The sequence below is a fragment of the Gossypium arboreum genome, chromosome 12, assembly GCF_025698485.1.
Source record: "Gossypium arboreum isolate Shixiya-1 chromosome 12, ASM2569848v2, whole genome shotgun sequence".
NCBI classification, from domain to species: domain Eukaryota; kingdom Viridiplantae; phylum Streptophyta; class Magnoliopsida; order Malvales; family Malvaceae; genus Gossypium; species Gossypium arboreum.
In genome coordinates this window covers 10,086,936-10,114,493 of record NC_069081.1, presented here as the reverse complement: position 1 = coordinate 10,114,493, position 27,558 = coordinate 10,086,936, and the positions used below count along the sequence as shown (strand labels likewise).

Sequence of the window (27,558 nt, the reverse complement as noted above, 5' to 3'; positions counted from 1 at the left end):
CTATATATATGTAAAAATGAAAAAAAAATGCATATACAAAGATACTAAAGTATTTAAAATATAAAAAAATAATTTAAAATAAGATCCCTAAGAGAGAACCAAATTATACATAAATAAATTTAAAAGAATATATATATATATATATATATATATAATAAATTTAAGAGAGAATATTTACATAAAATAAAAGGAAGTCAATAATGTACACTTAGTGTAAAAATAACTTAGTATAAGTTACGTATATACATGAAATAAAGAAAACTTAATATAAGCAAAGTATATAAATACAAAATAATATATGAAAGTATTTTGGAAGAAAAAACAAATAAATATGCACATAAAAAAACAATATATTCTTAACTTGTTAAAATAATATATACAAAAATAAATATATCAGTTTTGTTAAACAAAACTATATATTAAAATAATATATTCTTATTTTATAGAAAAATGAATAAAAAACTTAACTGGAAGAAAAACAAAATTAAAGGGACAATTTATGAACAAAGCAAACCATTTAAACAGAATTTTGGGCCAAAGTAAAACGCGCTCCAACGTTTGGGGACTAAAATTGCAAATTAACCAAACCCCAAAACGAACCATTTCAGCACGGACTAAGATGAACACCCACGCAAATTCCTGGGGCAGTTTAAAAGAATTAAAGAACTCATGGAAAGGACCCAATCGAACACTAGCGCAAAAGGGAAGGACTGGCCGTGCAAATTACCCATTTAAGGTAAAATGCACGGACCTAGCCTGGCAATTGGGTCAACACGCCTTCCCCCCACCCCAAATGCTGTTGTTTAAAATTTATTACTTAAATTAAAAAAACTGTTTTAAAAACCATTTGATTTTTGTTTTTTTTTTTAAAAAAAAACCCTAATGCTCTCCAATCTCTTACTCTCCCCTTGTTTCCCAGCCGAAAGGCTAGTGCCCAGGCCCTCCATTTGCGACCAGCGAAGGCCCTCCGACGGTCACTCCGGTGAGCTTTCCCCCCTTTCTCTTATTGTTTACATATGGTAGAAAAAAATCAAAGAAAATGAAAATAAGATCGAAAGCAAAATGAGACTTTGAATCACCTTCAACAAATATGGTTGCTATATCTTTCTGTATGTGTTGATATTGTCTCTATATTCTATTCACCCCTAAAAAAAAAACCCCTACAATGAAAAATTCGGAGGCTTTTATAGCCGAATACAAGTAGTTTTCTTGCTGTTTTCTTGCTCAAATCACAGGTCGTGGAGACGTGGATGTGGGCAAGCAACGAGCGAGCTAGGGGTCGTGCTTGGTGTACCAACTTGCGTGGTGGACAGGTGCGGTGCAAGGGAAACCTAGGGTTTTCAAAACCCTCAAAACTTTGGGCCTATCGGGCCATTGTATTTTTAGGGTATTGGGAAATTATTTAATGTAATTGGGCTGGCTATTATTTGTAAATGGACTTATTTAATATTTATATTTTTGGTTTTTTGTATGTGTATGGGCCCGAGCCAAAATTGGGTCTTACACAAGACTTCCAAACATCTTAGTATTTTCATCCCCAGCGGCTCTATTTATTTCCTCAACAACCACAACGATTGGAAATGAATTAGAAGGTATAAATATCAGCTTCTAAAGGTCCTGCAACAACAAGAAAGAATACTCAAGCTTAAAGATCAATCAAACTACCTTTGTGCTAAAATTTCCTATAGTTTTCTTACATACACTAGTGAGTTTCATTGTTATTCTATCAGCTCAAGTATTCTTATTTATAATTGAGCTTAATTTGCAAACATTGTGATCTTGTAATGGTTTGTTCTTAGTTTGCTTATTTGTATTTCTTTGATAGAGTTTGTGTCTTAAGGTTTGGGTAGAAACCTTAAGGGAGTTTGTAAGGTTAAATCTTATTCTCAAAGGTTGTCAAATTAGTGAATTTGGGAAAATCTTTAATAGTGGAAAACTAAGGTAGTGGAGTAAACAATTGGGGTCAAACCACTCTAAATTTTTTGGTTCAATTTTTCTATCTTTATTCTCTAGCACCCATAAAATTTTTAAATGCCAATTCACCCCCTTGGCAATTTTGGTTTGATTATTTGAGCTAACAACTTATTAAGTAGCTTTCGTAATGATATATATTAAGGGAAAGTTTAGTCATGGTACTATAGTGTAATAATTCCATGATTAAATAATATTGTAATTAATAAACAAAGAGTCGGAACTTAATTACAATTATTTGAGCCCTAATTATATATATTCAACCGGTCCTTCTGCTAGCTCGATATAACCCAAATGGATCACTGTGTTTTCTCGCTAAGATACAAAAGATGAATTAGAAATTAAATAATTTTCTTTGAATTATTATATTGTAATTAAATAATTGAAGGTCGATTAATTAAGTCATTGGAGTTTTATTGAATAGGGCAATTAAATATATTTCCTCATAGATTCTAATACGGTAAAGTTGTCATGACTTTAATGGAATTAGAATTGAGTTAAGAAAATAATCTAATTGAGAAAATTAATTTAATTAATTAATTGAAGAATATTTAGGAAGTAGAAATAATTATTGGATTGGATAAATTATAAGTGTTGGATAAAAGTTTGGATAACACATAATTTATTCCAATACACAAGACGGGCTCAAAATCCCATCCCAAGGGATGAGGGTCGACAAACCCTAATTCCCTTTGGGGTTGCCATAGCCCCCTCGTAGAAGTAAAATAATGTATTTTCTATTAAAATATTATTATTTAATTATCCATTATTCAAGTAGAACCTGAAAGAAAAAGTTTTTGAGTATTGTTATTCTGTTGAAAATAGTGGTAATTTATTTTTAGAATAAATTTTATTTTTTGAAAAAACCCAAAGTTTTTTATTCCCGTAAAGAGAATTAACTTTCCTGCTGAAAGTTAATAAAATATTTCATTATACATTTAGTTCGTTTTGTTTGGATCCACACTCAAATTAAATTGAGATTCAAGAATAGCGGAGAAGACTGTTTGGTAAAAGTTATGAAATAATTTAATTTACCTATTACAAAACACATGTAATAACTTAGGTAAGGGTTATTTTTATAAATATAAAAAATTAAATTTTAAAAAATTAAATTTATGTCTAAATGTATTATTTTTAAACCAATTTTTCCAACAAGTTAAATTCATTTCCAATTGAAACCGAGAATTAAACACCCCAATGAGAAAATACAACTATCGTAATCTTATGGATATATGTTATTTTATAGTTTCTTGTAAATCATTATTTGAATGCTTCCCCACTCACTATAGCAATAATCAAAAACAAAAGTTGATACTCATATATGTGTTATCATTTACATTCAGACTATGAAAAATCAAATCCTTTTTGGCTAATTGAATCCTAATCATTGTTGAAACCAAGAATCTATTGGATTTATATTCCAATATGCTTCGTTTTAATGATGTGATTTAGTGAAAGGGGTTAGAAAAAGTAGTGGGTGAAACTCAATTAAGGGACAAAAACCCACAGTAGACTTGATGAAAGGCAACCAATAGAAAATTTGTGAAGTTGTTGGAAAGAGAGACATGCCTTTCCCTTGATTTGAAGCGCAATGAACAAAAGGGGACGACAGTGGATTATCAAGTAAGCATAAGCATCTGCCATTCCACCATAATTCAATCTCTTATCTGATCCCAAATCCATACCATCGCATTTCCCAACACCCATAAATTGGATGAGCCTCGTGTTCCTCTTGCTTTGTGTACCCATGTGTCCTTCCCTCTAAGTTCTTTCAATCTCTATATGCTTCAGTTTCTCCCACTTCTTCCATATCTCTCCATGGCCCAAACTTCACCATCTCCCTCTGCTGGTACTCCCAGTCAGGAGACACAAGAACCCACAGTAGACTTGAACCTCATGATCATCGTGGCAGCCTTGTTGTGTGCCTTGGTTTGTGTCTTAGGTCTTCACTCCATGCTACAATGCGTATTACAATGCACCCATCGTACCCTGACCGAGCCAAGGGAATGGGTGGCCTCCCGTAGACTGAACTCGGGTCTTAAGAAGAAAGAAATGGTAGCTTTACCAACTTTGACCTATGCAAATTCAGGGTCACCGTCATCAGCTTCAGGTTGCGCAATTTGCCTTGCAGATTTCTCGAAAGGTGACAAAATACGGATGCTTCCCAAATGCAACCATGGTTTCCACGTTGCGTGCATCGATAAATGGCTGCTCTCTCACTCTTCCTGTCCTACTTGCCGGTATAGGCTCAACTCCAATAACGACCAAATTGTTACAGACTTTTAAAGCGTGTAGCAGAATAGAACTATTGTTATTCTTAATTCCTTTCTTGTTAGTTGCTTTTCCGCCGACAATTTCTGGTTCTGTTTTTGGGGGCAAATGTTATAATAAGTCCCGTTTGTATTTTTGTAGCAATCACTGTAGCTTTATTACCTAAACTCTATATCTGTGAATTTGCAGCCTTCACGAGCCTAGCTGCCAAATTGCCACCTCAATGTTGAAGTACCTAGTCTTGCTTAATTCACTATTTAACTCTTGAAATATACTCATATCCCCATTTTAGTATCTAAACTTTTTTTTCTTTAAATTTAGTATCTAAAGTATCAATTTCCTCTATTTATGGTCCATCTCTTAGGTAACTTTGGCCAATAAAAAATTCTTCATGACAATTATGTTTATTTAAAATAAAAACATTAAATTTAAACTAAAATAGAAAATTATTATATTAAATATTTAAATATTAAAAAACATTTTTTACTTTGATCGATTGTTGACTGGTGTTGACTGTTGACTTCTAGTTGATCAACCATGATCGGTGTTGGCTGACCACGCAGCGTTATTAGAACACGCCACATGTCTTTTTTTAGTATTATATATTATATTGATTAAAAATGTAAAAATGTATATAATATATAATTTTAAAAATGTTTAAAAATTATTTTTATAAAATTCTAAAATATATAATTTCAAATTTTAAAAGTCAAAATAATATATATTAATTGAAAAAATTATAAAATTTATAAAAAAATATTTAAATTTCAAGTAATTGCAAAAAATTTAAATTTAAATACTTTTTAGAATTTAGAATTATATATTTTAGAATTTTATTAAAAAATTGTTTTAAACCTTTTAAAAATTATAACAATTTATATATTTTTTACATTTTGTCATAATATTATTAATTTCAACTAATTTCTTTTCAATTATCATATTTTTTAAAATTTTATTTTTATAATTATTTTATATTTTTTATATGTTTTTTAGATTTTATATATTTTTAATTTTTTATATATTTATTTCTATTTTTATATTTTTAATGTGTATATACATTTAATAAAAGAAAATATTTTTTTACATAAAGATCCCATGTGGCGCTTTGTGATTCGCTATAAATTTTTTAACGTCCACAAAAAATGGATTATAAAATATAACAAAGGCATACTTTAGGTACCAAATTAGAAATTTGAGTGTACTTTAAGTACCAAATTAGAACAAGAAAAAGTTTAGATACCAAAATGGAAAAATGAGTATACTTTAGAGGTCAAATTGTAAATTAAGCCTTCTTAAAATTTTAACATCTTAAGGTTATGTAAACTAAAACTAAATATTGCATAGGCTTTATTCACAATTTTGCCCTTGAATTATACGCCTTTTTCAACTTTAGTATCTACACTTTTTTTATCTCATTTTGGTACTTGAACTTTGCATTACTAATCGTTTTGGTACCTAAAAGCTATGACATTTAAAAAAACATGACCAATCAAAACGCACCACATCATTGATGACATGTGATGCGGCATGTTGATAGAGGCGTGGACTAGCATTGACCCATGTTGACTAGTTAAAATTTATTTAAAATTGTAAAATTTATTTTAAAAATTCTAATTAGTAAGAATTATTTAAAAATATATAAAGTTTTTTAAAATATTAAAATGTTATAAAATTGTAAAAATTATAAAACTTGCAACTTTTTAAAATGTAAAAAATTTTAAAATTTTAAAATTTTGAAAATCATTAAAATTTTTAAAATGATTAAAATTATAAAATTATAAGAATTTTTAAAAATTATTATGATAAAGAGCACAATATTATTGAAATAAAGAGATTGAAGATTCATCTCTATGCCCATAGGATGGGAATGATAGATTTCATGCATTATTTGGTTTATTAGGTCTCACGGTCTAATTGAAATTTTTCTGGAAAATTTTTCCAGATGAACTAAACTTCCAATTAGAAAACGAACATTGAATTCAAATTTTATAATTTTATAATTTTAAAATTCTTATGTTTTTTAATTTAAAATTTATTTTTCAAAATTTTCTTATCAATTTTGATATTTTTAATATTTTACAATTTTTAAAAGAATTTGTACAACTTCTTAATATTTTTAAATAATTTTTATATTTTAAATAATTTTAAAATTTGGTAAATAATATTTTTATAATTTTAATATTTTGGACCAATCAACATGAGTCAACAACTAGTCAACTCCCGATTAACTTGGTCAACATGCCATGTCATTGGTCAACCTACCATGTCATCGATGACATGACGTGTTCTGATTAACTAGTTTTTTTAAAGCTATCAGCTTTTTGGTATCAAAATGAGTAATGGTGCAAAGTTTAAATACCAAAATGTGACAAAAAAAAGTTAGGCACTTAAGTGGAAAAACAGATGCAATTTAGAGTTTAAATTGTGAAAAAAGCCTTAATTAAAATTTGACCATTATAAGATAATAAAAGAAAAAGAGAATTTAAGTAGGGATGGAAAAACTTGAACTACTCGATAGATTTTGGATCGATCTTTTGGAGTGGATTTTTTTCTTTTGAAAAGTGGATGTGGGGTGGATTTTTTCTTTTAGATAAAGTATTTGAAGCAGTTATGGTAATTACTTGGCCCACCTCAACTTGCTCTATTATATGAAATTATCATCTTATCTTTTTATATATAAACTATTAAAATGGTAAAAATGTAAAAACATAATATAGAAAAAAATCATATATTTTTTGTTTAAATATTGTTTGAAGAATTACATTTAAAAATTTACTTGACTTTAAAAATATTGAAAATTTAAAGATACATGACAAAATTTAAATTGAAGTGGAGCTTGGTGGGGTGGGGTGGGGCAGGGATGGATGTATCTAACATCCATTGAAATGATAGAAATTTTCAAAATTATACATCTATAATGGAGCGAGGCGGGTGATGGAGCAAACCATACCAATTATAAAGTGATAATAAATTTAACAATATTTACCCATGCCTCGCTTCATTACCATCCCTAACCTTAAGAAAAGATCAAAAGGTTCCTTTTATACATAGTACGATAGATTTCATTAAGAGAGGAAGAACGAAAATAAAGCTTTGTTTCTCCTTACATTTCAAAAGTGCTTTTAAACTCAAAAGCTATAATTTTTAGTTTTTGCATACTTTTGGAATCAATTGATATTTTAAACTTTCATTTATAATCTAATGTATTTATAAATATTTATATTGGATATACAATTATTTTTCTATTGAAATTTATTTCAAATATATAATTTTATATATTTTAATTTGTAATTATTATATTTTAATATAATTTATATATTTAAATTAAAATTTGTAAATAACTAATATTAATTACTTAACAATATTTAAAATTCATATTTATACATCAAAATCTTATTAACAAGTTGCAATAATTTTAAATATTTTTACTAAAATATCATAATTTTAACAAATTTGAAGTATCTTTTTACTTTAAAACATTATTTCTACAATTAACATTTTATTTCTTAAAATATTTTTCATAGCAATATTTTTTATATTTTTTAATAGTAATACTAAACATTATGTCTACTATTGGCATGTTTTTGTTTTGGCCACCTAGGTTTAAAATTTTTATTTTAGTCACTAACATTATCAAAATTTAATATTTTGATCACTCCTAGGGGTGTAAATGAACAGAACGTTCGATGAAATGTTCGTGAACCGTTCGTATAACGTTCGTTTATGTTTATTTATTAAGCTAAATAAACGAGTATGAACAAAATTTTTATGTTCATTTAATAAACGAACAAACACGAACAGAGGTGTGCTCGGTTCGTTTATGTTCATGAATAAGCTCGTTTATGACTCGTTTATTTATTGATACTTTCTTATAAAAATTCCATTAGTATATATTAATAAAATTATCTTAAAACTCATTTCGTATATATTAATAAAATTATATTTGTTTGTATGTTTTTCATTTATAATATAATTATTAATATTTATATTTGACTATTTTATATCTAAACAATATATGTGTGTATGTATTTATTGTTTGTTTGTTTATTATTTATTAATGTTGTTCGTGAACATGTTCAATTATATGTTCGTAAACATGTTTGTGAAACATGTTCGATTAAGTTAAACGAACATGTCCGTGAACATTAAACAAATGAACATAAACACACATAATTTTAAATAAACGAACATGAACAAAAATTTGAAATTCTTAACGAACACAAACTAAACACGAACAAGCTTAAAAATAAACAAATGAACATGAACAGAGGTTTGTTCATTCAAGCTCGGTTCATATATAGCCCTAGTCACTCCTCTGTTAACTCACTAACAATGGCTTTTTTTTTATTGGCATTGTTATACCCTTCCTTCACTCAAACACGTGTTAGCACCAGACGCACCATTAACCTCCCTGTTGACCCAATCTAAAATAATGCTTTGGCAAACCATTGTTTCTCTCAAAGGGAGCCGTCCACCCGTTTTTCAGGTACGAACACTCTCAAAGTGTGAATGCACTCCTGATATGATAATGAGTTTATTTAGGTGCAACAACCTTATACTGATAAGGTCCTCTGATATACACTCACAATTATCATTTGCACATTTGACGGGATCGAATGCTTATCATACCATGTCACATTAATGGACAATAGGACCATTCCTATAAATACCCTGATGAATGATGATGAAGGGATCAATCTTCCAGCACCCTAAAGTTACTCTAAGCAATTGTCTCCTTAATCAGTCCATCCTCTTGTCCTTGTTTCGACTCTTGACCTCCTTTACACCATTGTGATCTACTTTTTGTCATCCTCCCCTGTTGTACATTGTATCGACATGCATAATAATAATTTTAGCCCTCCAATGTTTATAAATCTTACCAATTTGGTCCTAATTCTAAACACCAAATTTAACGCTCAACTTTACACATTCTTTCAATTTAATTTTACTTCTTAAAAATCAAAATTTAGAATTTAAAAATTTAAAAGATTTAAAAATCTATTTTTTCTATAAATATACATAAAATTATAAATAAATGAATACTTTTTTTCTCCTTTTGTAACTTAAAATTTATTTATTAAAAGAAAAATTTTATATATAAAATATTTTTAAAAACCCCACAAACAAGACTTAAACTATATTCAAACTTTTCCTTCTTTTTGTTTTTTATTTTACAAATAATGAACTTTATCTTATGTCTAGCCTTTCTCCTTAGTTCTTGTCAAATTTGCCAAGCGTTTGGCACTACCTTCGCCATAATCACTGACACTAATAACCCTTACTCTAAAATTTACGATTTCCACATTCTCCATCATCACGTCACAAAATTAGGATTTGGTTGTAGAGTTGCCAGCGCGACCTTTCTCCAAGATTTCATCTGTCACATCCTAAAAACTAGGTTGGAAGAAATTGGGTTAGTGAAACCAAGAGTCAACTCGTCTTGATTTTCAAGTTAAAATTGTGAAAATTTTATCAAGTGATTTATTTTGGTTTAGTGGTTAATTGCTGTGTTAGTATGTGTGAGGTTATAGGTTTGAATTCTTTCTCCTTAAAGTTTGTTAATTTTTTTTCTAAACCCCTATATTTGAACTTCTGGTTTAAATATTATTTTCGTTCGATTGTTGATAAGAATGAACCTGCTGATTTAGTGGTAGGACTTCAACTTATTTAGATGTCTTGTGTTTGAAACCTCATGTGTGCAAAGTAAAAATTGTTTTTGTTTTGAACTCTAAAGGAAATCTGATAGGTGGTTAGTTAATGGGATTTTGTGGGATATAGGTAGTTTTGAAATTATCCCTAAATATCTCTCCCTCTTCCCACTCTCACATTCCTCTCTCCCACTTCCCTTCTTCTCCATCTTTTCTTCTTTCTTTTGTTTCTTTCCTTCATCATTTTCTTTTCTTTTTCTGTAATTTTGTTTTGTTGTCTTTAAGTCATGGTGAGAATACCTTTTTGACTCTTTGTTTTCGGTCGTAATCCAAGATTTGTGTGAGTAATGTCGTTTTATTTTATGTTATTAAGTTTTAGTTCGTTCTTGAAAAAGGTTTTAGTTGTTAATGCTTAATTTTCGTTCTACGTTGTGTTAAATATTTTCATGGTGTTTGATTAGGTAAAGGGTGTGAGAATTGAAACCCTTCAGCGGAGTAGTTGTTGTTTCGACGTTGTTTCTATGAAGTAAGTGCTTGTACGTTGTTTTTAGGGACTATTTTCCTTCAGGAAATGAGTGTGTTTAAGTGAAATTTTGGGTTAATTTGTGTTTGTAATTGATGTGTTTTGGTGCTGTATGTAAGATTCGGGAGTGTTCTATGTGTGGTCAATCAGGAATATCATCAAGTGTGTGATTCTAACTCGAAACGTTGTTTATAACTAGAAAAAATCTGGGAAAAATAGAGCTTGTTTTCGAGACTAATGTTTGTCACATAGTCGTTTGCACCACAGGAGAGTGTGGTCTGCCGTGTAGAGCACACGGACATGTGTAATTACACGAGCAAATTGGGTGGGCCGTGTAAGGCACACAGCCGTGTATGATCACACGAGCAGATCAAGTAAGCCTTGTGGGTTATATAGACGTGTAGGCCCATTTTATAAAAATTTTCACCTGAGCCTGTTTGACTCTGAAATTCGTAATTAAACCTTTTGTGAGGTCCATTTCGTTTAAATAAAACTCAAAATGTGACATTTGTTAATATATGTTAGTATGTGATATGGTTAAGGTAAGTGAAAAACGTATGTACAATCTATGTTCTGATAACTTTGAAAGCATAATTACGTGTAAAAGGAAAAAAAAATGCATGGCATCTGTATGTAGAATAACTGTTAGTATAAGCATGTTAAGTAGGATTAATTTTATATAAGCAATATGATATGTTATGATTTGTAAAAATATGTTTAGATATGCATGCCATACCATTCATGTGATATGTACGTGTGTTATTATGTTTATGCATGTGCATTAGTGTGGGTTTTGATATGATGGAGGAAGTGTATTCCGGCAGTATTACTGCAATTCTAGTGGTTAAACCGCAAATATCTGTCTGTAACTCTGCTACACTTTTATGAGTGACATACCACCATGACCCGATGTGATTGGATGGACGAAGTGGGTGTGTAGCAGATGAGGGTAGGATTTCTTATAATATGACATATGTTTCTAGAAATATGACACTTTGATATGATATTTGCATATGTGTACGTTATAAGCAAAATTCTATTTTGATATTTGCATTCGCATATGTTATAAGTTAAAATTCTGTATGTAGGCTAAGTCAAACACTGGGCTTCTAGCTCACTCATTTGTTTTAATACGTTTCAGGTGATTATCAGACTTAGGATTTGGCGACGTTTTCCAGAGCTCGTTTTTGACTTTTTTACTTTAAGTATATTTCAGATTTTATTTTGGTCTTGGTTTTGGATTTCGTTATTTAGCTTAAGATTTCAGCATGTTTCTTGTTAAGATTAAGGAATGCGTGGTTTTTAAAATTAAATAAAACATGAATTTTTTGTTGCAAATTTGAAATAGGTTTTACGTAAGATAACAATGAAAGTTTCAAAATATGCTCAATCAGTAAATATACGTTTTCTCAAATCTAATTCACGATTTCTGAATTTGTTACTCTAGAATTTCCATTATAACTCTAAGTATCAAATTAAGCGTTTTTATGTAAAATAGATAAATTCTACGTATGATTTCATAATAAACTTGTAAGTGTTTTGTGGTAAATAATATTTTCAAATCACACGATTTCTAAGCCAGATTTTAAATTAGTTTGTCAAAAAAGTTAATGTAACTTCTCTAGATTTAGTCATAATGTCTAGGCCGGATTTGAGGTGTTACATTTGGTGGTATTAAAGTTAGGTTGCAAAACTCAGACTATGCATTTTGGGTTCAAAATGTTTTCAAATTTTTTTTTCATTATTTAGAAATTTTTAGTAAATTTGGTCTTTTGATTTCTGAAAGGTAAAACCAAGACTCCGACCCCGATCTAAATAAGAAACTTTGAACTTTAGCTGTACTTTAGATACTTTTACATTTGCTACTTTAGTACAATTGTTTGCCTTTAGAGACTATAGTACAATAAATAATCTCTAAATTCTGATAGGTGCTTTTGATAAAACTTTAGATTTAAGATTTTTAAAACCTAAGCCAAATATTAGATTTCAGAATGGAAGATAAATATTATAAGTGCTCGTGGTGTTCGTGGTCATAGTATGCGGTGGTGTGGTGAGCGTAGCCTAGTGGCTCGTGCCAAGTCCTCTTTTCAGGGCAGTATGCCCAATCTAGAAATTAGCGAAATTGTGAAGACGCTTATTTTTTGTGGCGGTAATCAAGAAACTGGGGATGATGTTGTGTTCCAATAGTTGCTAAGAGATTTACAAAGGGTCGTTGGGGCCCAATCTGTATATGTGGGTTGAGGGCCTATGACTAAACGATTTTGGTCGAATGAGATCAAGTTAGCAGAAGAGATTAATTGCTTAGAGAGTGAGGAAAGAGAAAAGAATAAAATGTGGAATAAGAGGAGTTCTAGTCCCAAGAGTTGCTAAGGTATTTGAATCTCGCTTAAATTGTTTTATATAAGATTATTGTTTTATTTATAAAATTATTATTTTAATAAATAAATTGTATGTTTGAAAATAAGAAAATATATATTTATTTATAATTTTATATGCATTTTATAAAATCTTATGCATTTTATCAAAAAAGAACTTCTAAATATTTTTTATTTTTAAAAGTTCTAATTTTTATTTTTAAGAATCAAGACAAAAATGACAAGGTGTAAAGTTGAAGGTTAAATTTGTTAAGTTTTTAAATTTAAGATAAAATCAATAGAACTTATAAACATTAGGCGTGATTAAAATATTAAATTTTAATAACATTAGTAACTAAATTTTTTACTAAAATAAAAAATTTTAAATTGAGTGAATAAAACAAAAATACATTAATAAATAAATATAAATAAATTAAACCAAAAGAGTTTTCGGTAATATATTTTACCCTAACCGTGCAAGTGGTAAAGTAACAAGTTGTGAAATAGAGGCGAGATATAAACAGAGTTAAAAATATTAGCAGTTTCTTAGACACTATCAGTATCAAGTGCTAAGCAGAGAGACAAAGGAACAAAGATATGTTGGGGACAGCTGCGTCTTCTGCCGCCACCATACCTACAACTGCCCACACCGCCAACAGCATACTCCGCGCCTTTCAAACTACTACTTTCGACTCTCTCTCTTCTTCTCATCACCCTATTCTCCGCGCTCGGTTTCATTTCCTCTCGCTACGCTCCTTCTCGAATGTTTCCACCAAGGCCATGTCTCACTCTCAAACCCTACATGCTTCTAATTACCACCCTCAATCCTCTGCTCCTGGTATTCTTCTTTCCTCCCTTTTTTCTCCCTACTCTCACATTTTGTTGACCATGTTCTCCCCTTTCTCTTTTTTCCTGGAAAAACAAACCAAAAAGATTCCTTTGATGGCTTTTCCGTTCTCTGTCAGGCAATAAGCAAGCACTAATATCTTTGTCAGACAAGAAGAACCTGACCTTGCTTGGCAATGGTCTTCAAGAATTGGGGTAAATAAATGACACCCTTTTTTCTTTGGATATTTTCATAATTCTTTTTCCGTCTTTTACTCTGGACCTTTGTTGTTTATTCTTTGTTCTTCTTTAGAAACAAAAAAAGAATAAAATAACATTTAACATCGAGTATTGAAGAGTAAGGAAATGAGGAATAATAAGTGAACAAACTGACATAAATATGGCATCATATATGTATTCAATCCTGTGAAATTTTTTTCCTTTGGAGTTGGTAGGGTCTATGTTATCAGTAACTGTGTAAAATGTAATGTAAGGAAGCAGTTTTGAAGCCTATTTGTTTTGAACTTGCTTCTTTGGAAACTATAGGTACACAATTGTTTCTACTGGAGGAACTGCATCTGCCTTGGAAAATGCTGGTGTCTCCGTGACCAAAGTGGAGCAGCTTACTTGTTTCCCCGAAATGGTAGCCTTCTTATTCTGTTCTGTCCTATCCTGCTTAAATCTTTTCTTTTTAATTAATATACCGTGGCCTTTTTAAGGCATTTAGGACTGTTTAAGGGGATAAAACCAATCAGCTAGAGTGATAATGACATCCCTACTGATAATTTATGAAGCTTTTTTGCAACTTGAGCTTGACCACGTATAATTTTTAATAGGAAAATGAGATGCATAAGACTTGACATTGAAGTCAAAGCCTACTTATTATCTTCTCTATTATGTCTTCTCTTAAATGTTAATTTCAGCTTTAAAGTTCTTTGAGTTTGGAGATTGACTGAAGTGTCTTTTATAGCTTGATGGTCGTGTGAAAACACTACATCCCAACATACATGGTGGTATTCTTGCTAGAAGAGACCAAAAGCATCATATGGAAGTTCTGAATGAGCATGGTATTGGTGAGTTCTTACTTCTTTATGCCATAGGGCTTTTTTTTCCAAGTATTTTATCAGACTTTCCGTTTCTTTTTTGTCTTTTAGCTAAAATCGTTTCTATTCAGGTACATTTGATGTGGTGGTTGTGAACTTATACCCCTTTTATGATAAAGTTACTTCTACGGGAGGAATTGCCTTTGACGATGGAATCGAGAATATTGACATTGGTGGCCCTGCAATGATTAGAGCTGCTGCAAAGGTACTTGTTAATGAGTTAGTGGTGAAATCCTGTTTGACTGGTGTATTAATTGGCATAGGTTGTGTATTATCTGGAATCATCTTTGTGTAGCTTCATGTTCCAATAGATAGTCTTATGTGTGAGCATGTTTAGAAAAAAAAGCCAAATAGGTAATTGAACCACATTGGTAATGAAGGGCATTTCAACTTTTTGATTTTGGGGGCTACAAAATTAGGTTTGGTTATAGTCTTGAGTCAGTATTAGCTTCCTGCTCATCTGATCCATAAGTGCAGTGCTAGAGGTGGAGGAATCAATCATTCCTTAACATAAACATACAAGTTGAATGGGCCATTCTTTGTTTTAATCATTTTCTATTGCAAAATGACACATTTGTTTAAACAGAATCACAAGGATGTCTTGGTTGTTGTTGACTCACAAGACTATCCTGCACTCCTTGAATTCCTTAAAGGCAGTCAGGATGATCAACAGTTCCGGAGAAAGCTTGCTTGGAAAGCTTTTGAGCATGTTGCTTCTTATGATTCTGCAGTTTCAGAGTGGCTCTGGAAACAGACTGGGGGAGGTATGCTCTTATGTGTTAGCTAAATCTGATCATTGTAGTTGAAATGGTCTCTAGTCATTTGATGATGTTTGGAAGAAAAGAAAGATACTTCCCATCCCATAAGCTGAGGCCACGCCTAACAAAATATTCTATTACATAAAAGGAAAATTCTTTTCTTTTCTTCTTTTAACAAATCAATGCAACTAACTCTTTAAATATGATTATCAAGTGCTACCTATAATTGTTACAAATTTAGATTGACAAAATTCTTCTATCTATTGGAAGATAAAATCCCTCCCAAGTTGACAGTGCCATTATCCCTCAAAAGTTCACTTCGTTATGGTGAAAATCCTCATCAGAAGGCTGCATTTTATGTTGACAAGAGTCTGTCTGAGGTCAATGCTGGTGGTATTGCAACTGCTATTCAACACCATGGAAAGGTGATTAATTTAGTTCATCGTTATGGGATATGAGGCTTTGTCATTCACTTCATCCTTCTTTTCCAATTAATTTCTATCATGCAAATGGAGATAGAATTTTTACTGTTACCAATTTCGAAGTGTCTAGTTTTTGTTGCTGTTCCTTTTTACTATGGTAGTTGAGGAGATAAAATCCTTAACAAATTGGAAAACTGTGATTCTATTTCTTGACTAATTTAGTTTTCAGCCATGTTATTCCATGGCATATCCTTAGTTATATATCTTGGTGCAGGAAATGTCATATAATAACTATTTAGATGCCGATGCTGCTTGGAATTGTGTCTTTGAGTTTAGGAACCCTACATGTGTGATTGTAAAGCACACAAATCCATGTGGCGTAGCTTCTGGCGATGACATCCTTGAGGCTTACAGGCTTGCTGTGAAAGCCGATCCAGTGAGTGCATTTGGAGGAATTGTAGCCTTCAACATAGAAGTAGATGATGTAAGTTAATTAGCTTCTTGCTATCCTTATATGCAACTGTGTTGGCTTTGTATCGCACATTGAATATCATCTTATCTGTATGTGACCTTCAACATCAGAATAAGAGTATCCTTTTAGAGGTTTGGGTTGCTCACTTTTGGCTTTTAGGCTCTTGCTAAGGAAATCCGAGAGTTCAGAAGCCCAACGGATGGTGAAACTCGAATGTTTTATGAGATTGTGGTGGCTCCCAAGTATACAGAGAAGGGACTTGAGATCCTCCGTGGAAAATCAAAAACATTGAGGATCCTTGAAGCAAAGAAGAATGAGAAAGGGAAGCTCTCCTTACGACAGGTTGGTGGTGGGTGGTTAGCCCAGGATTCAGATGACTTGACCCCCCAAGATATCCAGTTCAATGTGGTATCTGAGAAGAAGCCACAAGATAATGAGCTTCGTGATGCAGAATTTGCATGGCTGTGTGTCAAGCATGTCAAAAGCAATGCTATTGTAATAGCAAAGGTTTGAACTTTCATTTTGTTAGGAAATTCAGTACTGATTAAAATGGTGCTTAGTAATCTTGTTGGCCTGGAGATCCTTATGATAAATATGTACCCTTCCTCTTCCAAAAAACATGTTTGGATAAAACAGCCATGAAAAGAAAAGCTTAGTATGATGAGATTTGATGACCCTTTGACATTCGCTCATCAGGACAACCGTATGTTGGGTATGGGAAGTGGGCAGCCAAACCGTCTGGAGAGCTTGAGAATACCTTTGAGGAAAGCAGGAGATGAGGTCAAGGGAGCTGCTTTGGCTAGTGATGCATTCTTTCCATTTGGTAATTACTACCTTGAAAAGTTTTGTGCTCCTTATTGTTTTTAAGATCCAATTTCATAGGCACACAGACATGCAAATAAATACTGAAAACGTCTCAAGTAATGGACCTGTATGCAGGCATTCAATCTAGTAATGATTCTTTTGTTCATATGACCTGTTACCTAACAAATATGTGTTTTTCTATTAATAGCTTGGAAAGATGCAGTGGAAGAAGCTTGTGAAAGTGGTATTGGAGTGATTGCAGAGCCTGGTGGGAGCATTAGAGATGGGGATGCTGTGGACTGTTGTAACAAGTATGGAGTTTCATTGCTTTTCACAAAAGTGAGACACTTTAGGCATTGATGCAATTTCATTTTTGCCTTCATGGGTTCAACTTGTGCTCTAAGGGGAAGAGTAGTTGCGGGAGGATGCAAGCGAATGCTGCCGCAATGTCGTGCAATTTGTATGGCTGTAATCTTCACAAATAAGAAACGTTTGTGTTTGTATTTAAATTTTAGAAGATGAACCCTGCAGTTTTGCAGTGCATATTTTTTGCTCTTCTGAGCTTGCCAAAATAATAGAAATAAGAGATCTTAATATAGATTGTCCTCAATGGATCACTGGCATAAGAAAAAACCAACACGGCCAACTGCATATTCTTGGTCCTGCATCCGTTCATCAAATCAAATGATTCTTTCAGTCGAAGAGAAATCACTATAGGTTTACTTTAATTCAGTTTTCCACAACACAATTTCCAAATTGAACTAGCACCCACTTCTCAAGAGTGATAAAATTAGTCAAAACCATCTGAAGATGAATACCTCAAGTAGACGTAAATCTAAAGCAAGGATCTTTTGTACCGAGCACTTGACAGAGCTTTTTTGAGTTTGGGCTTTTAACTTTAAAACCCTCCATAGAACTTGGGTTAGAGTGTTCCACACAGAGCAGCCTGCCCTCTAACAAAGCCCAATGAGTATTTGTAATAGAGTGTTCCTTTGTTACGGGGTTGGGAAATATGGAAGTAGAAAATGGAAATGGAGAAGGGAAAGGTTGTAGTGGAGAAGGTGAGAGGAAAGTCAACAGTGATAAGAAGCTTCTCAAAGTATCCACTTAAATTCATTATCCCAAGAAAGGTTTTCTCTCTTCTTATATTACAACAGATAACTAACAAGTCTTTTTGTTTATTCTCTTCAACTGAAGCTGATGATTGGTTGATTCCTCAGGTTGGTTCTTCCATTACCGATGCTGTCTGGATTTACAGCCTCACCTATGGCGGTGGCATTGTCTCCGTATTCTCTCGTAACTCAGACATCAATCTTTCTATCATTTCTTTGTGTTTTCGGGGGGTTGTGAATTTGTGTATCGTTGTCTTTGTCAGGGGGATTCTATTTCAGTTGAATTTACAATTGGAGATGGCTGCACTGCTGTTCTTACTACCCAATCCTCTACAAAGGTCTGATCTTTATCTGATGAGATCACATATTGGTGCACTACAAATTGGGTTTTTACCGCATTGGTTTCTTAACATGGTTCCACCTGTGTTGTGGTATTAGGTCTACAAATCTTTGGGATCCAAGTGTTCTGAACAAGTCTTGGAGGTAACTATCCTTCCTTAGTTATGACCCACATGCTAATGCAGACTGATGCATAACCACTAATTTACGCTAACATCTTATCTTGGGTGAGACCTTTTATAAAAAAAGGTTCTACATTTTGACTGTGTTTAGATAAATGGTTGCGGTGGAAATGGCTAAGTTTTGCTTTGCTATGCAGTAGGCAAGAATTGGTAGTGGTGCTCTATTTGTAGTCATTCCGGATCCAGTAACATGTTTTTCCACAGCAAGATATTCTCAGAAACAGGTCTTCAGAGTGGTGTCCGACTCAAGTTTGATCATTGTAGATTGGTTTACAAGCGGCCGTCATGAGAGTGGGGAGAAATGGGATTTTGAACTTTATCGGAGCAGCAACTGCATATTTGCCGAAGGCAATCAACCTGTCTTTCTTGACACCGTAATATTCTCATTATCACCTCTAGTTGTAATGCTAATCTGTTTATGATCATGATGCATGAAAGAAATGGTGGCCTCTGATGTTCTCGTAATGTGTTAATCTCTCTTTTTTTCTTTTATTTGCTTCCTCCTTTTCGCATTGTTCTTTTATGAAATCATAGGTCTTGCTAGAACAATCTAGCCCGGTGGATATAGCAGAAAGCATGCACGAGTACCAAGTCATCGCAATGGTCTTAATCTATGGGTAAATACTTAAGTTTTCCATTACTTTACCATTGTACATGTATTGAATTCATTTATGCTGAATCAGAAACTTATTTGTAGCCCAAAGTTGAAGCATGTTCAGGACCAAGTTCAAGAAAATGTGAAGAGGTTAATGTCTCAGCAATTACAGATTCCTTCCACTAGGTTGGGGTGCTGTGCTAAAACAAATTCGGATAATTGTTTGGTCAGGCCAGCATTTATTGCTTCCTGCAGTGCCTTTGGTCCTAAGGTATTTTCATCAGATGTAGCTGACACAAAATCAGCTCTGTTATTGTATTGAATTCATGTTTGCTTGATTTATAATCTCCGATCTTCATTTCCCTCATCTTTCTCTCCATCTATCAAATATTAGTACTGGTCATCTTTTCCCGGTCACTGGTCTGTTCTGACTGCATCTTCATATTCAAGTAGTTGAAAAAATATTTCTTCAATCTCGTCTTAGTATTTGTCAGATTGTTTACCCTGTAGCTTCAAACGATCTTAATTGTGCATAAACAAATTTGATGGTAGGAATAGTGTTGCGATACAAGCAGTAAAGATCGGTTTGGCTTTGATGTTGGTGTTGGTGTAGTTCCGTGAGATGTTTATCACTCAAAATGTTAAATCTTGTGAATAAATGTTTTGCAGGGAATGGGTGTGGTTGTTCGTGTAGCTTCTACAACAACTGAGGCAGTTTATAGATTCCTGCACCATCAATTGGCTGGGATGGAGCCCCTTCTTGGTGTCTCACCCTATTCTTGAACACCCACTGTCATTTTCTTTTTTTGTTATCTGATTTCAATAACTTAGCTTGTTGTCTTTGGACAAAAGACTTCCGGTGGCATCAGGTTCGGATTTGATCTTTGAACATTCCCACCCTTAAAAGGAAGTTATAATTGGTTCTTTCATTCACTTGTTTTATCTTTCTAAGTTGCTGAAATTAGTTAATAATTGTTCATACAAGCAGCATCATGCGCATGGAAAATGTCATTTTCTTAATAACTAATTCAAGCTTAAATAATACAAGTATGGCAATCCCACTCACGAATGAATTAATGCACCATAAACCTCAAATTCCATGACTCGACAATGATATATGAATACAACAATATAACAGTCACAAGCGTCAACATTATTGCAAAAATCTTTAATTCCTACATTTTGCATTTTTCACCCACTCTTCATCCACTCCATCTAATTACATCCATGCCGTACAATGGATCTTACATCATCAACCCAAATACACTGCACAAATCATCTAGAATGTGTGGCTACGTTACAAAGTTGAACTAAAATGCGATTTCACAGGGTGCATGAAATGTTCTTCCACGGCATATGGACTCCAAGTTTTCTCCAGTGTACGAACAAAGTGGTGATACCTCCACACCTGGGTTCATATAAGACGTCAAAGCATATGATACACCAGGATCCCAAAAAAGACAAACAATATTGATGCTATTCGATCATGAAAATTACCAGTTGCATATAATGGCACTGAATGTGTTAAGAAGCCACCAGCAGCTACTACCCAACGTGTGTGTAGCCGCAGAACAAGCAACCTTGCACTGTCTGGAGTGTCATAATTTGAACCGTTGGCATTTTTCACTGGTGCAAACTCTTCCTCTCGTAATACCTGCATATTTTATAACACAAGGAATTACATGAGAGAATTAATCCCTTGTTACATGTCCAATAAACAGTGAAAAAAAGAGAATCAGAAGAGGGGGGGGGGGGGGGAACCAATAATAGTCAGTTGGAGCAAAAAATAGAAGGGAGAAGTGATCACCTCAAACAAAGCAGTTGAAGTAGCATATGGAAATGCATCAAAGACGAACTGCTCTAGTTTCAAACCCATTGTATACCCATGGATAGAAGGAACCTTTTTCTCCGCCAGATGGTAACTGCAGCCAAGATATGTATAAATAAGATTAACATCCTTTAAAACGGTTTAGTGGGAAGTTATGAACCAGCGATGGCCCATCCAATTTATAGAGGTACCAAGAAATATAAGATTTATTTCAGATACTATACTCTTGAAGGAAGAAAGATAGCTCAGTTAAATTGTACTACTTTATGCATCCATTTCTCAAGGATGTCGGGGAAAATCTCTGGGATCAAAAGAATTGTCAGCTTGAAAAGAAACTGCGGAAGAAACAGACAACCCTCATTGGTCATGTTTGTTTCCAGTTCCAAGTGAGTGTGTGCATGTGCATGCACGTCAGAGAGAGGGAGGGGGAGAATGCATCAATCGTGCAATACATGGGTTTTGCATCTTACAAATAGATTATGATAATGTCGGTAACAGCACTAATTGACATAACATTGATCAAGTACAAGGCATAACAGATCAAAAGATGCATCTCAAAGGGAAGGAATAGCATCACTAACATGCCGTCTTTCTCAAGGCCATCTGCCACTTGGCTTAGGAAATCCAAAGTAAACATGTGCAAGCACACCTGGAAAGCATAAAGCATTGGCATAAGATATATAAGTGCAAGTATTTATCTTCACTGGTTACTGCAAACATATTCTAGGTATCAAAAGTGTCACACTTATTTGATAACATGACAAATCCAAAATAATAAAATGCCATTAAAAAAAAAAAAACATAATTGATTTTAGAATTTGAATATTCTCGAGCATTTACCAGGTTAGCAATCATTGTCAATTTTCTATAAAACCAACATCTAAACTGTAAACAAAATCATTCAAGTCTATGACCCAGGAATTGCACAGCCAAGTAACATGAATTTACAAGCAGCAAACAGTTTCCATAACCTTCAAAATTCTTTGTTTCTTGAAATAGTTTCAACAATTTTACGCACTCCTATAGGTACCAACTTCAACTCTCACCTAAGCCTACAACCTAACATTGATACATTCTCACATATAAAAGCCTCCAAGAAGCCTGAAGATGCAGCATATTGAGTCCAGAAAGCACTATATTTTGTAAGAAGAAAGCAACATTTAATCAGAATAGATGAAAAAAACCATACATTACTCCAGCAAAAACGAAGGCGTCCAGTTTGCTGGTTAACTGCAGAAGCCAGTGATGAATCTAATTCACTGTATTCAACCACAGTAAGTGGCCCGCCTTTACCACGCCTTACAAAAACACCAACCTTTTCCTGGGGATAGGCCTGTAACCAAATTATAGAAGAGATTAAGATATTATAAAAAAAACATGAAAAGCTTAAAGTCTATAATATTATCAAGGTCCACAAGTTGACACAAAAAGTATCAAGCCTTAACATGCCGTCATGTAATAGGCATTCTTCAAGTACAGATAAACGAGGTGCAGTAAAATTCAAGGAAGAATTAGCTTGTTAGCACTTTGCATGACATGAGGAGTGACTGAGATATAGCAGCAGGGCAAATGTAACACATGCTACAAAAGAATAAACAAATGGAAGGCATACCATTCCAAAATATGTTAAAAAAAAAAAAAAACAAAGCAGAGATAAATGGGATTTTCAACATCAATAGCAAGCTCATAATTAACTAGCAAGAAAGCATATTCAACCAGAAATCAGATATACTTGAAAACTGAGAACATTAACTACCTTTTTCACAACTTTAGCAGCAGCAGCTACACCTTTATCAATGAAATATCCCAAGAAAGTTGGATCAGCTACACGAACCTGCAGTCAAGACTCACTGGCTCTCTAAAAAGGGAACATCAGGGAAATTTTAACCAAAAAATAAAGACAAGAAGACTCACCAATGCATTATCAACACCATAGCAATCCACATATTTAATCCCTCTCGCAGCCATATCCTCTAACAATCTTGAAGATTTCAGAGCTGAAAAAGAAATTTGGAATCCAATTAAATATTCATACAATGAAAGAAATCAGGTAACTTCACAGGTTAGTTGAACAGCAAACACAACCTATATCCGCTCTAGTTCTAAAATACCTGTATATACTCCTCCATTCCCATCTGGAGACTTTGCTACCTGGCTTAAATAAAGAACTCATATAACCACCAAAGTTGAAAAAGTTTTCTACTTGGAGCAAGAAGCAAATTGTGAAATAAAATAATATCAAATCAGCCAAAAGAAAAACCATTAAGTATTAATATTAAAGGGATACTTCTAGGAGAATAGTGTAGCTGGAATACTGCTGTTAAATCACACATGACACAACAGAATAGTAGTAACTCTTTTCCTCCTAAAACTTACAGACAGGTAATTTTACTTGGCCTTTCAACAATCAGCATTCATTTGCAAGATTCTCAACCCAAAATTGAAGTTGTGATGTTATGATAGTATTCATTAATATCTGATGCAAATCACTATATAGCAAGTAGAGCTGTTTAAGAACTTTGACACCTCCTAAAATGCTCTGAAACTTCTAGGACAAATATAACTATATGTACAGAGGAGATTGTTAATTAAAACTTGAACTTTATTTTATTCAACCAAAAGAAAATGTCACTCTAAATTCAAGCTCATTCAGAAAAGAAACCACACCTTGAATGGAGTCTCCATGATATATCTACCATCCTTTGAAATGCAAGGTTGGGTGCCTTGCTGGAAAAAGGTAACCTGAAATACAACCAGACTGAAGTCAGCAAAATTAACTAAAGATAAACCATAACGAAATCAGAGAATCAGAAACCATCTTACTTGTTCTGCTTCAAGACCAAAGTATTTATGACTCTCAAAGAATTTACGTGTTGCATCATCAGTAAATGGGCTAGTCATTACATACCAGTGTATAGTCACTGAGCCTGCAATCCACAAATATCAAATTAACAGGATAACATACAAGCAAAACGGAATCATGCAGAGCAGATGGAGAATATGTTTACCCTCATTTTTAGCTTGTGCGGCTAATCTTTGAACACACAAAATCCGCTCAGCTTGCAGTTGAAAAAGTGACTTCCCAGAAGGAAGTCCAATATCTAAAATCAAAATACAAAAATAAAATAAAATTATAAAAATAAAATTTAAGCAATAACCATGAAACAACTAAAGCTATTCGAATAATCACTAATTATCTAACAGATTCATAGCTTCTTGAACCAAAAAGAAAATTTGTTTTTTTCTTCCTCAACTGCTTTGTAATTATGAAAATGCTTCCTTCAAAATATTTCTGATTATTCCATACATTGCCAGGACATTATAGTGTTAACCATTAGACTTAAATCTTTTCAAGAACCGTATGATCCTCTATTTTATTTAACTTTGTGGAATGTCTCAGAATTAAACAATGATTTCAGATCCAGAGGGTTTGGCCACATAGAATAGTGAGAAAGGAAAGCATTAAACTAGGTTAAATGCTTAAGTTCCATACAGGACATTCCCTGAACATGTCCTGATCAACACCAAAAATTAGTGAAAAGCATCATCAAAAGAAACTTGAATGCAGCATAAGATTTTCAAAACCATGTCAGCAATGAGTAAGAATTACTCACTGAAACATCCCTTGGGATCTGAACTTCCAAGCCGAGTCCCCTACAGCACATTTCAATCACAAGGAGATAAAACACAAGATAAAAAAAAAAGGAAATAATACAGGGTTACTTGACAGGGTATCTTATTTATTTATTTGGATAATTTGGCTAATTTATAAAGCAGATTTAGATCCCTTTTTCAGCAATGAAAGAGTATAGAATTTAGTAAAGCATCTTTTTAACTAAACAATTATTATTTGCAGGAAAATATTGAAGCATCCACTTTCTAAGTTAACCTAACTTTATCACTAATTATCATTACTAGACATCCAATAAAGCAACATCATACCAACCTTTAGTAAACAGCAATTATCCACTTTAAGAGTTCATGGGCCCAGCTTTTTACATTAATAAATGTGCATATTGGTTATCAGAAAAAAAGAATGTCTAATACGTAATGAGGGAACCATTCAAAAGTAACATCATTCCAAAATTATGGAAAGACATGACTCCTCGGCCAAGAACCGGTGATAACAGCATCATTAAATCTTTCTAGGTGAGGCATAAAATATATTAGATCAAGAAGAAGCAAAATGAAAACTCATATCATTAACTATTGTATGTAATAAATCTCTGAATCTGGATTATAAAAGAGATTAATAAAAAAAAAAATGGAGATAGATGATGATACCTGGCCACCGGATAGAAGCAAAACAGCCAATTTGCCTTCCGATATAGCCTTCAATCCCATTTTCCACCACCTTTCCCTTTCCTCCATCGTTCTCTCCTCTACAGAGGACACGCAACTCTCGGGAACTGGCTCTATTGCTGCCACCGGCAGTCCTAAAAGCCCCACCAAGAAACAGAATCATATTAAAAATATAACTCAAACAGAGTGGACTAAAAACGAGAGCAATCGAAGGATTTATATTACGTATAGACGCACCTTGAGATCGAAGAGAGCAGCGAATGATCCGATCTATTCTCGAAAGATCCAAACTCTGAAGTATGGAGACCGAAGTTGAATTATTAATTAAGAACTAAAATTGACTCACGAAGCTGAATTTGCTTGGAATTGAAGAATTAAAACCAAAAGTTACAGGATTTAGAAGCGAAATTGAATGCTTGGAGTGGAAGAAAGGCATACTAGTTAAAACTTGAGAGGAAGGAACAAAAGTTGTATCTTTTTAAGAGACCAAAAATGAAAAAAAAGAAGATGTTTTAGAATGTTTGAAAGCAAATATCGAATTGTGATGATGATAAAAGATCTAGAAAGAAATGACCTGGATATCCTTGACGAGGTGGAGGCGTTCATCAGGAGAAAGCTCGTCCCAAAGGGCGAAAACGTGTTCCTGGCCGTAGTCCTTGAGCCTCTCGACTAATGCTTGCGGCGGTGAAGACGTCGGTGGAGGGAGAGGTGATCCATCAGCACCGCCAGCAGCAGCAGCATTGCTGTCTGCGCCAACCACCATCGTTGGTTCCCTCATTCTTAATTTGTCTCTTTGGGAACCAGACAAAGGTTAATTGTTTTTGTAATGGTAGATTAGATCTCTGGTTTTGTGGTATTTAGTTGGGTTGGGTTGGGTTTGAAGTATGGCTCAAGCGACTAAGGAATTTGGTTTATGTAAATGGGCATACAGAGAGGGGCAAAGGAACAGTGGAAATGAAGACAAGAATATCTCTGACTAACCAACTTCTACAGGTGGACACCTGTGAAAACGCTAATGCCTTCAATGCCTCTTTTTCCAATCCCACTTACCGTAAGTCGGTGAACCGCGAATTTACTCTTTGCCCTTTTTCTTCAAATTGAACCGTGAAATTACACTCTTGTCAAATAACCATAACATCACTTAATTCAAACACATGTTTATGTTTTGATGTTTATATACTCGTTACACATAGTCCGAGTAGGGGACCATTCCGCCAAATATTACACCTTACCAAAATACTACTTTGTTAGCCGTACACTTCACTTGATAAAATCATTTTCACTTCACATTTACATAATTTGTAACCATATCACATCAAGTTGCATTGTCGGCCTAATAAAGGGACCTACTTTATGTGGCCATAGTTATAGTCTACCAACAGGGAGAAGGCATATAGCCTATGAATGTTTTTTCTTAAATACCTCTTCTAAGGTTAATGAAGCTAAGACAATAATTTAACTTACCAATGTCTTCTCCTCTCCCAGTAACACTAAACTCTTTCATCTCTCTGAACATTTCTTGTAGCTCTTAACCTATCGAGTGAACTACCTCTCCAACCTCCTCTATCTTTCTATCATCAATAATTGGTGCAACAAGCGTGGACGACATGACTCATTCCAACTCTAATACCTTGCCAAAAAAGAAGAAGACCAGAGGTAGAATCCTCAACCTCAAACTCAAACAAACAAGGACTAACCTTAATCACTCTACCAACAACTACACCCTTAAGCTCATACAAGCCACCACTTCGACCTATACAAACATTATAACCCATACTATCTTTATTACGCAATGTACCCAAACTACTTGACACCTAAGTACTACACCACTTATCCAAATAGAAGCCATATCTACCTCCCCCAAGCCTACCCTTACTTAATCCCTAAGGAACAAAACTCTCAAAAGCCTTAACATTAGTTCTCGACAATTGACCAAAAAGGTAAGAGAAAATGAAAATTCTTGAAGAGAAACTTTTGACTCAATAGAAAATCTAACAATAAAAACAAGAAATAAATCAATTAAACGAGAAAATTATCAAAGAATTACGA

The 27,558-nt window shown here is 33.3% G+C and overlaps 4 protein-coding genes across 6 annotated transcripts; 3 read left to right on the top strand and 1 right to left on the bottom strand.

The window, feature by feature from the left end:
• Positions 1–3,473: 3,473 nt before the first annotated feature.
• Positions 3,474–4,386, top strand: LOC108479032 (RING-H2 finger protein ATL73-like). The gene has a single exon (XM_017781464.2). It carries the CDS (start codon positions 3,754–3,756, stop codon positions 4,255–4,257), a length of 504 nt encoding a protein of 167 aa, XP_017636953.1. The 5' UTR covers positions 3,474–3,753; the 3' UTR covers positions 4,258–4,386.
• An 8,858-nt stretch (positions 4,387–13,244) lies between these two features.
• On the top strand, positions 13,245–17,749 carry LOC108476753 (uncharacterized). Its single transcript, XM_017779058.2, has 11 exons — positions 13,245–13,605; positions 13,733–13,808; positions 14,139–14,235; positions 14,563–14,665; positions 14,767–14,900; positions 15,282–15,459; positions 15,724–15,878; positions 16,150–16,359; positions 16,507–16,854; positions 17,044–17,170; positions 17,360–17,749. The coding sequence occupies exons 1-11, from the start codon at positions 13,365–13,367 to the stop codon at positions 17,509–17,511; spliced, it is 1,821 nt and encodes a 606-aa protein (XP_017634547.1). The 5' UTR covers positions 13,245–13,364; the 3' UTR covers positions 17,512–17,749.
• Positions 17,750–18,125: 376 nt separating this feature from the next.
• LOC108479344 (urease accessory protein D) lies at positions 18,126–20,702 on the top strand. Of its 2 annotated transcripts, none has more exons than XM_017781885.2 (8): positions 18,126–18,281; positions 18,372–18,437; positions 18,527–18,601; positions 18,702–18,746; positions 18,925–19,158; positions 19,319–19,401; positions 19,482–19,650; positions 20,049–20,702. In XM_017781885.2, exons 1-8 carry the CDS (start codon positions 18,177–18,179, stop codon positions 20,160–20,162), a joined length of 891 nt encoding a protein of 296 aa, XP_017637374.1. In that variant the 5' UTR covers positions 18,126–18,176; the 3' UTR covers positions 20,163–20,702. The 2 variants fall into 2 exon arrangements, with proteins under 2 accessions (XP_017637374.1, XP_017637375.1); XM_017781886.2 differs by having other exon boundaries at positions 18,145–18,281; positions 18,372–18,447.
• LOC108479343 (UDP-N-acetylglucosamine diphosphorylase 1) lies at positions 20,428–26,688 on the bottom strand. 2 transcript variants are annotated; one of them, XM_017781884.2, is made up of 15 exons: positions 26,084–26,688; positions 25,747–25,801; positions 25,492–25,643; positions 24,822–24,861; positions 24,216–24,308; positions 24,031–24,134; positions 23,875–23,949; positions 23,319–23,358; positions 23,122–23,204; positions 22,964–23,041; positions 22,397–22,540; positions 21,789–21,856; positions 21,187–21,301; positions 20,877–21,033; positions 20,428–20,787 (listed from the first exon to the last, which is right to left on the bottom strand). In XM_017781884.2, the coding sequence occupies exons 1-15, from the start codon at positions 26,285–26,287 to the stop codon at positions 20,690–20,692; spliced, it is 1,506 nt and encodes a 501-aa protein (XP_017637373.1). In that variant the 5' UTR covers positions 26,288–26,688; the 3' UTR covers positions 20,428–20,689. The 2 variants fall into 2 exon arrangements, with proteins under 2 accessions (XP_017637373.1, XP_052879277.1); XM_053023317.1 differs by lacking the exons at positions 24,822–24,861; positions 26,084–26,688 and having other exon boundaries at positions 25,747–25,795.
• Positions 26,689–27,558: the final 870 nt, after the last annotated feature.